The sequence below is a fragment of the Corapipo altera genome, unplaced genomic scaffold, assembly GCF_003945725.1.
Source record: "Corapipo altera isolate COAL_440 unplaced genomic scaffold, ASM394572v1 75, whole genome shotgun sequence".
NCBI lineage: Eukaryota > Metazoa > Chordata > Aves > Passeriformes > Pipridae > Corapipo > Corapipo altera.
Genome location: NW_020884887.1, coordinates 11,903,828 through 11,916,021, shown reverse-complemented (window position 1 = coordinate 11,916,021; position 12,194 = coordinate 11,903,828). Strand labels below are relative to the sequence as shown.

The following is a 12,194-nucleotide window of genomic DNA, read 5'->3' as shown; positions in this document are numbered from 1 at the left end:
AATTCCTTCTAATGAACCTCCCAATCGTAGCGTTTGAGCAGTCCGGTGCCCGGGCAGATTCCACAGTTAGGCCCGGCTTCATGCTCCCCATCAGGAGACTGAGTTGTTCCTGTGTGACACAGTAAAACACCGATAAAATCGGTTATCTAACCAAGTCTGCAACTCCCAGCTGCCCCTCCTCTGTGAGGAATTGCTCTGGTTCCTGTGCAATTCCTAGTTCACACCTGAACTCGTGTACAGTGGTGAATCTGGCTTAGTCATGTCCTGGCAGAGGCAAAATCCGTGCTCCAAGGAAAGCAAAACCCAGTGCCACAGGCCTGAATTTATAATGGACTCTACAGTGGGATTAATCCTGAACTGTACGGTGGAAAAATAATGTTTCCAACCCCTCTAGTTGTCAGTCAGACAGAGAATTCAATAAGCCCAAAGAGATTGTTTGCAAGTAAACAAAAGCAAACCCAAAAGCAGGGAAAAGTGGAACTGGAATGCAAGCTTCAAATTTAGTAGCTCACAATGTTCTATCTGGGGAAAATCATAATCTCTGGTTGATGGGTAAATTGAAAAATTCCTGCACTCAGTGACTCTTTCCTAGAATAATTTTAGCAAGTTTTACCTCTAATACAGCAAGATTTTGCAGCTGAAGCAAAATCCAGAATATCTAAGGTGTAATGTACTTTTTATTGAATGCATGTTGCTGTCTTTTTAATGTCAGTCCCCCAAAACATTAGCAAAAAGTAGTTAAATAAAGACATGCTTTTGCATTTGTGGTTTTAAAATGTTCATTAAAATTTGTTTGCCAGAGAGTTTAAGATAACCATTTAAACCTGGTTTGCACTAGAGTGAAAATCCTGTTTCTCTTTTTTTTTATTTATTTTTATTTTTTTTGGTAAGGAGAGAAACTAAGATGTGGGGCATTAGCATCTGTTTGTTGCCCCCTGTTTTTTAAAAAACCTCCTTGCCTCATCAATATTGTTATATACCAGATCTGTTAATGCCAATTATGGCTTTGGTGCCAGTGGTTCAGTATTTCTCACTTAGTATCTAAATGATTATTATTTATAAATCTAGTGATAACATCTGCAAAGTGTTAAGAGTTTTCACAGCATCCACTGACACAGCCCCTCTCTGAGGAATTCTCTCAGACTACAAGCAGCAGAAAAAAGATAGAGGCATAAAATTAAATATACAGAGTAAGTGTGCACACATGAACAGGCAGAAAATATCTGTGTACCTGACACCTGTCACCTGTACCAGATAATTACAGTTTCTCACAGATTTCTCATTCCAAGAGAAGTGTCTAGGAAGAATATCTGGATTTTATGGAAAGTTCCTTGCTGAAGAGCTGATGACAAGCCAGTGGCTGGTATCCCTGGCAGGGCAGAGAAGATGGGATGTGACAGGGTCACGCTATCTGCCTTTCTTGCCTCGCTGTCTCTTCTAGGGTTTTACTGGGTTTTACCTTTGCTATTTTTATATCCCCTTATAAATAGATGACAGGCCCTTAACAGGGTATAGCAGCTCAGGGACAATTTGGGGAAATTACATTTAATTAAAAAAAAAAAGCTAATGCTGAAGAGACTATCAGAGCTGACTACCTTGAAGCAGGAAAATTTTGGTTCTAGGGTCTTTCGGTTCTCTCCTGTCAAGAAGAAGGATCTTCAGCCTGGGATAGGAGGGGTGGAAGTAACTAATGTTCATTCTGAAAATGAAATCAATAGCAGCTGTAAAAATTCATTGGTTTCAGTCAGAGGTTTTCAGCTGTCAGTTGAAAGAGGAACAAACCTATCAGAAGTGAAGAATCAGGCCTTTTTGAGGAAGAAAAGCGGTGTATAAAGGCTGCACCCCTTCATATCATACATACATACATACATAAATTTCCCTCTGAAGCAAAAGCCTTACCACAGATTTTGTGGAACAGATTGCAAAGCAGTTTCAGCTACTGCTCTTCATGCTGAACAAAACACTCTCAAAAATACCTCTCCAGGCATGCAAAAGGAAAGCAGACTGGGAAGCAGTTAATTTTCCTTCCTGTTCAGGAGGTGGCAGTGGAGACCCAGCAGTGGAGGGATGTCAGCTGGAATTTAAGTGGTGTCTCAGAGAAGGATTGAGTCAGGAAAAATTCTCTGGCCATAACCAGGTTATGTAGCACAAACTAGCAGCCCCTCTAAAAATGGCCATTTTTAAGACAGCAATAACTGAACAGTGCAGAATCAAACTAGAGAAATTTAGCCTTTTCGAGACTGGGAAGGAAACTCATTTGACTGCTGTCAACCCTTATGGTGTTTACTTTTGTTTATATGAGATATTTCCTTCTTTAATTAGATTTGCAACACCAAATGTATGCACAGCTTGAGGAAAGAGTAACACACAATGCAACTATGTTTTAGATTGCTTTGTACAGTAGAATATATTACGATTCAGTGTTACTGTGCTGGTGTGAGTGTATGAAAAGATACCTTCAAAACATTTGCTTCAAAATGCAATTTTGTAAGGTCCTTCTTTCAAATGCCTTCCCACAGTAGGTGATCCATCCTCACAGCAGCTCTTCAGGAGACGTAAATCTCATTTAGTTTTCTCATTGTTTGGATACAAAATTTAAAGCAGGGGTTGACTGCCTTGCCCAAAGCCTCAGAAAAACTCCATGGCAGAGCCAAAAATTCCTGGCTTTCAGTATTTCCAGTGCTGTGCTTGCTTTCTCTTAATTAAAGATGTATTGGTTTTGTTTTTTCATCCCTCTGGTTACCATCAGAGGGTGGCTGATTAGCAGTTGTGTTTTGCCTTTACTGGTCATGGATTTCTGCAGTTCCATGGTTTGGTTTTTATACTGACAGAGAGAATTTCTTGGGTCCCCTTGACTGGGTGGGAGCAGCTGTAGCTTTGCTTGGGAGCTCAGGGACAGAGTAATACTGTCTGTTTATAAGGGACTGAACTGAATGGGGATGGAAAAACCTCCAGGAGCATTTCTAAGATGTCTCAGGGAAAATACATTATTAATTTCACAAATCACTATAACTACTGATCAAGGGAGCCAGTGTCCCAGATTGTTGTGGCATATGTAAATTCAGAGAGATAACAGGAGCTTGGATGGGTGGATCAGCAGAAAGGCAAAGTGAGAACCCACTGACAGTTGTATTTCCACTCCACGAGAGTTTATTTTTGTAAAGGAAGTTTTTAAAATAGATTTTTTTAATTATTATTTTTAGATTACACAGTAGAATAGGAAAAAAAAATGCCAATATTCAGCCAGGTGAAAAAGAACAAGATACGGTTATGGCTTAGGGACACGTTTTCCTCCTTAGTGAGTTATTAGAATTTTTCTTAGAAATGCAGTGGCCCAGAAACTTTGTGTGAGAGTGGGCACTTGTGTCCATTCACATGTGCACTGGTGAAAAGTCTTGCCAGATGTGGTGGTTCTCTCTGAGCTGTGAGCAGTGGCAGACGGGAACGGCCCACACTGCCCTCAGCACAGTGACACACTGGCAATGGGAGCACAGGGCCTTGAACAGCTGGCAGGTCACCACCCAGGTGAGGTTTGTTCTCTGCAGTGGTTAGACTGGTTTGCACTTTGCTAATGCACAGCCCAGCTGGGATCACCTTGGGCTGAGCTGATCCAATCCACCCCCTTTAATTGCAAGGCTCCCAGGGATGGTTGAAAAGTGGACTTTTCTCGCTCTCTGTGGCACAGCTGGGCCTCCTGAGGACTGAAATGTCTCAGCCTGAAAAAGACTTGGGGGCTTGACACAGGGAAGCCCTAAAAAGCCACAGTTTACAAGAAATTCATCCAGATTACTTAACAGTCCTATTTGGCAAGAGCTCTGGCAGTGTGAGTAAGAACACTGTGCTGAGAAAGGAGGTTGCACATCACACTTCCACAGGCTTTGGAGTCAGTGCCACTACTGACATGGACAGAAGTTCTCACTTGGTGACAGCAGGCAGGACCAGGCTGTGCTGAACACTCACAGAAGCAACTCAGTGTAGATGCCCAGTGTTACATCAAGGAAACTCCACCACTTATGTCTACATGAGTTTCACCTCTGAGCCTCTTTCTTCTTTATTCAAAAGAATTTTAAGCTACTTGCAAAGATGTCTCTTACTGTACATTGTTACTGAAATGGGTCCCTCATCTCTGTAGAAGCTCTCAGCTTATTATTTGTATTGCCCTCAGCAATACAAATATTAAAAGAACATATTTAAACATCAGTTGTACCATGGAGTTTTATAGGAACAAACTAAATATACTCAGGTCCAATCTTAGCTTTTTGCTCTCCTTATGAAGAAGTTTCCATTCTACGACTCCTATTTGGGAAAATGCTTTATTATGGAAACTGAGAATCTCTTTTCCTTCAGTGCAATATTCTGAATGTGTGAGAGTGAAGAGAGAAGCAGCAAAGTGGAAATGAGGAGAGCAGAAACCACAGATACATTTCTGCCTACAAACACATTCATGAATTATTGTGCAGAGTCAGGGATATCTTTGTATTTTGGAGTTTCAAAGCAACCTGAATTTCTTTGCAGGTTATTATAAAGATTTGCAGCTGTAGAAATCTCTACCACAAAACTGAAGAACAAAACCCCCACAGCCAAGCCGTTTGTTTTTCGTTTTAATTATTATTCTTATTTGACACTCACATTACAAAATTTAGAAACCATAGACAGTTCAGGCAAACTGTTAAAACACAGTATAAATTAGGGGGGGGGCTTAATATATAAATTCTATACATAGGTATGTAGGCTGGAACATGACTGACAAAAGGAGTTGATAACAATCTTACCACAACCGTATAAAAAGGCATGGGAATAGGATGGGCACTACCATCATGAATGCAGGTTAAGACATTTTCCACAACAGCTATAAAGCGTAACAATGACCATGCTATGCTCGCAGTGGTTATGTGGGGTACAGAATGCATATTTACCATTAACATTTTGCAAGATCTATGTACAGTCACAAAATCCTAACAGCCACTTTCAAGTAGCTTTGCCGTTTCCTGCCTGTGCAATTAATAAAGTGTTGGTATTTGTTCTGAGCACTTCGAACAAAGCTACGTGGTTTGGGTGTTATGGATGGGTTAAAAGTTGGACTCAATGGTCTTTCCAACCTAAATGATTCTACATTTTTATGATTCTAAGGTAGAGGGATTTCAATTTGACCTGGAAATACTAATCCTAACATGAAATTGTTTAATTTAATGAAGAAGGTACAGGAAAAGCACAGTTCCTCATTGCTATCACTCACATGATAAGTATATACCAGTCTTTTAATCCATATTTATTCCCTAGCTTGATTCTTTTTCAGAACTAAAGTGATAATTTAGTTCCCATTTTTCTAAGCACAGTTGTAAAAAGGAGTTACACCAGAAGAAATGTTAAATTAAAATTTGGATATTTTTATGGGGTAATCCTTTGAAAGCACCTGCTTCTCAGGTGATCGAGGACATGTCATTCAACCTTTGAATTTCTCAATCTGAAAATAAGGACAGTTCTGCTTACCCATTTTTACTCTGTGCTTTTAGGTCTGTGACTAAACAGTATTATTCTACCAGTTTTTGAATAGCATGTTCCTGGAGTGTAGGTTTCAGATAGCTGATAGTCAGTGTCGCTAAAAGGGAAAAAAAAAACCCTTAAAATCTGATTTTTGACCTTTATAAGATGATGAACACTTGCTAAGAGTTCTGAAACCCAGAGGATAATTTATTTTCCATCTGTGTTGTGTACCAGCAAACGGTGTTTCTACAGACAGATCCCTAAGGGAAGTACTTGCACATTTGTAAGAATCATATCTTGAAACACTTGAATTTAATAACCCTGTGTGTGTGTCTTTTGCTAAGTTTTAATAATTAGGAGGATTCTATTGGAACAATTCCTTCTGGTTCAAGGAGAGGACAGACAGTAAGTGATAACACAACTTGGGCTGCTACAGAAACACACATGATGTCAACTGTCCAGACTACAACCCCCATTTTCTCAACTCTGTTTGCCCATGGGCCAAACATCAACAAACCATCAAACATTTGTTTCAAAAAGACTGGAATTCTAGAAGCATAATTAAATAATGAAAGCAGGGATATTGTACTGACCAGTAACAGTTCACTGAGGAAGTTGTGTTTCTCTGAAAGGTAGCTGGACTATGGAATTTTCTGTTCAGAACTCCATTAAATGGGCTCTGCACCTTTTAGAAGGAAGTTTCCCGTACAGACATTTAATTTGTAGGACTCGAGTTCTGAACTCAAAGTCTTTCTGCATTCAAGAAAGCCTGGGAACATTGCTGCACTGCAGTATTAATCTGGGTTGGCAGCTTTAGGGCCACAGGGATGAAAACAGAGGAGGACTCCTATTCTATTATGACAGATCTGGAGTATGATTACAGAGCCTTTGTATGGCAGAGAGCTAGAAAAATGTTCCTTTGGCATTTTGCAAGAGCTGTTTATGGAGCAAAATACCACTTCTGTGGAGGGAAAGGCACCAAGGGAAAAGGGAGCAGTCTAAGCCACTGTGAATTTACAGCACTACAGCCTCTGCCTGGCCAAAGAGCAGGGCAGGAAAACTGGGCAAGAGTTACTCATATTCAGCTTTTTTTTTCTGTAGCTGAGGCTGTAGCCTGAGTTTCAGTGTCTTGCACCTATGCAGAGTGTATGAAATACCACCCATACAAGCTACTGGGTCCCCATCTACATCTTGCATAATGTAAAAATGCAGGATGTGATGCCTTTATGACCATTAGCTTTAATGAACTTAGTGTTTTTTCAATATCTGAAAATATGCGAAATGTGTAAAAAGAATTGTAAAAGAAATTAATACAAAACAGATTAAACTCCAGATCAGTAACAAATTCTTCACTGTTTCATGTCCACTAAGAAACCTCTTTTAGTTCAAAAGAATTTTCTTGTACTCATTCTGTTGGATGGATAAGGAAGCATAGTAGGCTTTGTCCCAGGTGGACTTGCAAGAACTTTCTACCTTTCAAAAGGGATGTGTCCCAGGATCAGAAAGCTAAGAGTGCAGGCTCAGATATGACTTTGTACAGAATCATCTAATCCCCCCTGTGCCTCCATTAGCACATGTGCCACCACACAGACCCCAGGTATGCGTGTGCTGTTCCCCAGCCACACTTCAGTAATGCCCTGCACCAACTACAGAGGAGATTTCACTCAACAGGTAGTGTTAGAAAGGAAAAAAGAAGACAGCTTTGGTCCACAGTTGGGCCTCTGAGCAGTAACAAAGGGGCTTTTCCCTGTTTCCTTGTCACTCCCTAATCTCATTCTGCAACTACGACAATGGAAATAATCAGTTCACAATCAAAGGGGTTTTAATTTCCAATGAGAGAATCATCTGAGATAGTATGGCTAATTTCTACCAGTCTAAAAAGAGAAAAAGGTTCTTAAAGCCAGAAAGTCAAATTCTGATCACAGACATGAATCAATCCATTGGATCAGATTTAGTCCTTGAATTTGCTGCTGAAATTTCAACAATGTCAAAGAAAACTTTTGATAAGGCTGGATTTTCTCCCTATTAAGTGCACCTCCCATCTGAGAGTTGCACCTGGCACAGGGACTATACCAGCTGTCGATGCAGTTTAATCCCTATCGATAAGTAAAAACTGGACTACAGTTAATAATTGCAGGACTGCTCCAAAGCCCAGCACAATCAATTGGGGTTTTTCCTCTGGCACGTCGCTGTGCTTGGGATCAGTGTCATTCCATGGAGCACAGTCATTGCTAAGCCAGAGACTGTTAACTGTGTAACATTTTTACCCTGATATGCATAACAGTATCTTTTCTACTAACATGTCTTCTTGTTGATAACTCCAATTACATATTCAGTAATCTTAGCTCTGTTCTAAACTGGATTTACAGTCATGTGCAAACCAGCACTCATGTGCTTTAAGAAAAGGTGCATAAACTATTGCAACAAAACACAACAAATTAACCAAGATATCAGTAAGGGGCAGGCTTGAGTGATTATCTTATCACCACTGACCACATCATAAAATATTTTCAAGCTGAGAAAAATATCTCCATGCTTAAATTGTTTCTTATTTGAAGTGCTTTAGCATCTGCCCACACTTTGTTAAAGTGAAACCTCAGCAGTTTGCTCCCGGATCTGCACGTTCCTTATCCACATGGGGAGCTTCCAGAGATGTACAACAGGATTGTGTTCACTGCCTAACAGAGGGAATGACGATAGGCTAAGCTCAGGGTACTCTGGTGCACAGGATTCTTGTGCGATTTACTCATTTTGAGTGTTTGCCCTGAAAATTCAGTCACGCCCAGCTGACCAACATCCATCCACCTTTCGTGTGGTAATGGGATTGATGCTGATGTGAAACTGAGGGCAAGATTGTATGATTTGAGTGTCTTTTGAAAGGCATTGAGCAAGTTCATCTACTGACTTCAACACAAGCTGAAGGCACACAATTCCCTCATTGCTTCCCGCTGGGCTTATATCGAGCCGTGTGTTGCAGAATGGCACACTCAAGAAATGGAAAAATGGGACTTTTGCTGCCATTCTGATTACACTGGAGGAGATGCAGAAGTGATTTCATGTATTTGGGTCTTTTAAAATACTGCTGTATACCAGAAGCTAAGTTAATGCTTCTGGAAGACTGTACATATTCACATCTTTCTAGCTTAGGGGTTTGATACCAACACTGCAGACCTGTAGGTCTGGTTTTGCTCTCTTCTCTGTGTAGCATTAGTTCAAGCAGCTGTCAGGGAGGTGAATCCTCTCAAAAAAGTGGAATTAGAAAGCCATGACATTACTACTAGTAATTTGTCTAGATATTAGTCTAATGACTTACAGTGGCTTAGTGCTTGGATACCTTTATAGCAAGAAAAATTAATTACTGCACATGGTCTTTTCCCCCTCATTTTCATGTAATACTAATACATTTTTGGAAGAAATCTATTCCCCAAATTGTCATGCTTTGTTTTCAGTCAGTTGTACTCGTGTTTCCTGAGCCCTGCTGGTGAAGCAAGGCTGTAACCACTGTCCTGCCAGGAGCTGGACACCCTGGTTAGGCCAAACATGAACTAGAAATGCAACCCACAGCTGTAACTTAAGGCTTACATTGTTTCTATTGACATCCAATAGGATTTTGGCTACAAAATTCTGTGAAGACAACCTACGATTCCTGAAGTCCACTTTTTAAAAGCACTGTCTTCTCATTTTAAGATGCTCTGCACTCTCATCTCCAAGCCATTCTGCAAAGAGCAGTGAGTGTCTTTGGACATCAAATACTACACATTAATCTGCCATGCACCTCCATAAAGCAAGTCTGAGTACTCCCCAAGAGATGAGGATGTTTAGCACCTCTGAAGAAGACCTTTTAAATGTGTGACTACATAAAGGCTTAAGGATATTTAGTGCTTTTGACAGTCCCACTAAGCCCTTAATACCCACCCAAATCTGACCTTTATGCTTCCATTTTAAGCACTGAGGTTCGAAAGTTTTGGACTATGAAAGTGGTTTAGTGATAAACCTGAGGAGATCTAATGTAACTTATACTTACAAAACCGACTGAATTCCTGGAAGGTTCCCCAAAATATAAAGTATTATGATGAGAAATCACATTTTAATTATCTTCAGGGTTTTATAATCTCAGCTGTACCAGACTCTATTGGCTCATTAGAAAAGGAGTGAGGATTTCAATTTTAAGAAGCAGGTTTTAAGAAAAGGCCCATCCACCTATATTGCATCTCAGATAAATAAAAATCCTACATTTCCACTATGAAGTCACACTGTGCCTGTTAAAAAGATGCAGATAGCAAGAAAAAATGACGATTTAGCAAACACATTTAAGCATTAGCATTCTTGTAAATATGTTTATGGTTATTGCTCTGGATTTGTCTGGAATTTAACAGGCTTTTAATGGCTTCATTTTGGAAATGGTTCTGCCTGAAGGAAAGGCTATGTGTGTATGTTCCTCTGTATTGCTCTCAGCTCATGTACAAAAATTAACAAACAGCATATTGACAGTATCAGCAGAATAGTCATCATTCCCCGGCTGAAATGATGTTGTACCATCCTTACACTTAGTTCTTCCATACAAAGCCTGAATAAACATGTCAAAGTTTTATGTCCCCCCTGCTTGAACTCATGCACTGATGGACCTGTAGGAAAGGGAGACTCAAAGTTCTGCTTCAAGCCCCTGTGTAAGCAAATCTAGAAGCACCTGCTCAGCTGAGCCAGTGCAGGAGCAGAACATTCCACGTGGCCGTGATCCAGACTGGCCGGGTTTCCACAGGTCACAACCCAACATCAGAACTGCACTGCAGGCACAACAGACCTGCAGGGTATCACACAGAGCATGTCTCAGCCTGCTGCCCTCAAACACCAGCTCACCAATGCTCACAGGTCAACAGCTCAGGCATGGATAACTTGGAGGCCTGGCAGAGGGCAGGGACACTTCCAGTTTCCTGGCTAAATGCATAGGCCAACACAGCCAGGTTTTGTGATTAGCCTAATTTTTCAAAACACTACAGCCACTTGGAATCACTCTGTACTGAAATAAAACTATTACTGATCTCAAACAAAGGGTTACAACCTTTTGTTGTGGGCAGAGAAAGGCTGGAACATCTGAAAAGGCCAGCATCAAGTCAGTAATAAAAATGAAAAGTTCAATATCCTGTGCCATTTAGGTTTCTTTTAAGCTTTTTTGAGGTCTTTTCTGGGGCAGCTAGAAACATTCCTTCCACACACAAACAATTAGTCTATTGTTAGGGCTTAGTTTTCAATCTAATATAGTACATTATAATTTAATATATCTGTTACAGTAGCACCTTGATTATTGTACAACTTTAAAGACAAGACATAGTCGCTATTTCATATTATCTGTAAGGTAATGGTGAATGTGGTTTAGATCCTAAAAGTAAAAAAGACAAAAATGGTTATCTGCTCATGAATAGTGCATTCATTCTAGTCTGAAACCCTTTCTCCTTTTAAAGTGTACCATGTAGTTCCCAAATTCAGAGCAATTACCCCCACCTCCCATCCTCCTGGCATCCTGTTGGAAAATAAACAGTACTGTGTTAATTGGAACCTGATAGAAATGGTAATGAAGTGTTTGTTTGTTTGTTTTCTTGGAGTGTGATAAAACCCTCTAAAAGATGCAACTTGGCATCAATGAATTTAGGGAATACACTATGTACATTAAATAGAGGTAAGTTGAGTCCAGAGTCATTTTCTTCTTCATTCAACTTCAGAAGTGGTGGTGGGGGGTGTCTTTAAGCAGCACCATCTGCACTCTGTGCCCTCCTCAGACCAGCCAAGATTCACAGTAAGAAAAGCAACAACAGCCGTGGGAAGAAGAATAACTGAGCAACAGTCACACTTGAGATTGTTCTCTGCAAAACTCCGTGGGGTCTGCAGGACTGTCCCGTGCTGACGTGGCCTATTTGTGACATACATGTATCCATAGGAGTGATGTCAGCCTTCATCCCTGCAGCAGTCAGTGCTTTGTTCAACAAGGCTGGGGGACTGCAATTGCAAGGTGAAGTTCTTCTTTCTTCGTTCAGCAATTAACCAGATTGCTGCTGTGTCTGTCTTTTGATTTAATTTTACAAGCCTCAGAGGGTTTAAAGAGCCGCTGCCTGAAGCACCTGCTTCTGAAATACTCGTGTGTATTTTTGCTTTCCTTTTTTACACTTTTCCATTCTCTGTTGCAGTTCCATGATGCTCCATGCTCCTGGGTTTCCTGCGTTTTCCTTCAGAGGCGAAATTACAGTGATCCTGACGCAGTTTGGGCACAGCCACAAATAGTCTGTTTGTCCTTCCTCTCTGTGTCTCATAGCTAGAAAAGCATCATTGTGCACACAGTCCTGTTGATTTCAGTGGATGAATCCAGTTCATCCATCGTGTTAGGCAGTCAAAAAAACCCAACGGAAAACTCAAACAAAAGAAATTGTCTAAATCCCAAACAGGCATCTTTGGAATCAGTAGTGCAAAATGTTTGCGGATTTCTTTTCCTTGACCTACTGCAATAATCTCTTAATCTTCAAGTCTTTCCTAAAATAGTGGATCTGTAAATTTAAAACATAAGGACAATGAAAAAAAAAAAAAGGCAAATGTAAAGTGTTTTGTTGTTTTTTGTTTGTTTGTTTTTAAATCACTCTCTTCAGATTCTCACTTATATCAAACCATTATACATCTCTTATAAAAGCTGTAAGTTGTTGGAAGATCCTCATTGTTAGGTATTC

The 12,194-nt window shown here is 40.3% G+C and overlaps 1 protein-coding gene across 1 annotated transcript in view; it reads right to left on the bottom strand.

The window, feature by feature from the left end:
- Window positions 1–4,593: 4,593 nt before the first annotated feature.
- The window catches only part of RASGEF1C (RasGEF domain family member 1C), a 71,277-nt gene continuing 63,676 nt past the window's right edge, over window positions 4,594–12,194 (bottom strand). The window contains exon 14 of the mRNA XM_027643424.1: window positions 4,594–12,017. Coding sequence (XP_027499225.1) covers window positions 11,993–12,017 — 25 coding nt within the window. The 3' untranslated portion in view covers window positions 4,594–11,992. The remainder of the gene's footprint in view (window positions 12,018–12,194) is intronic.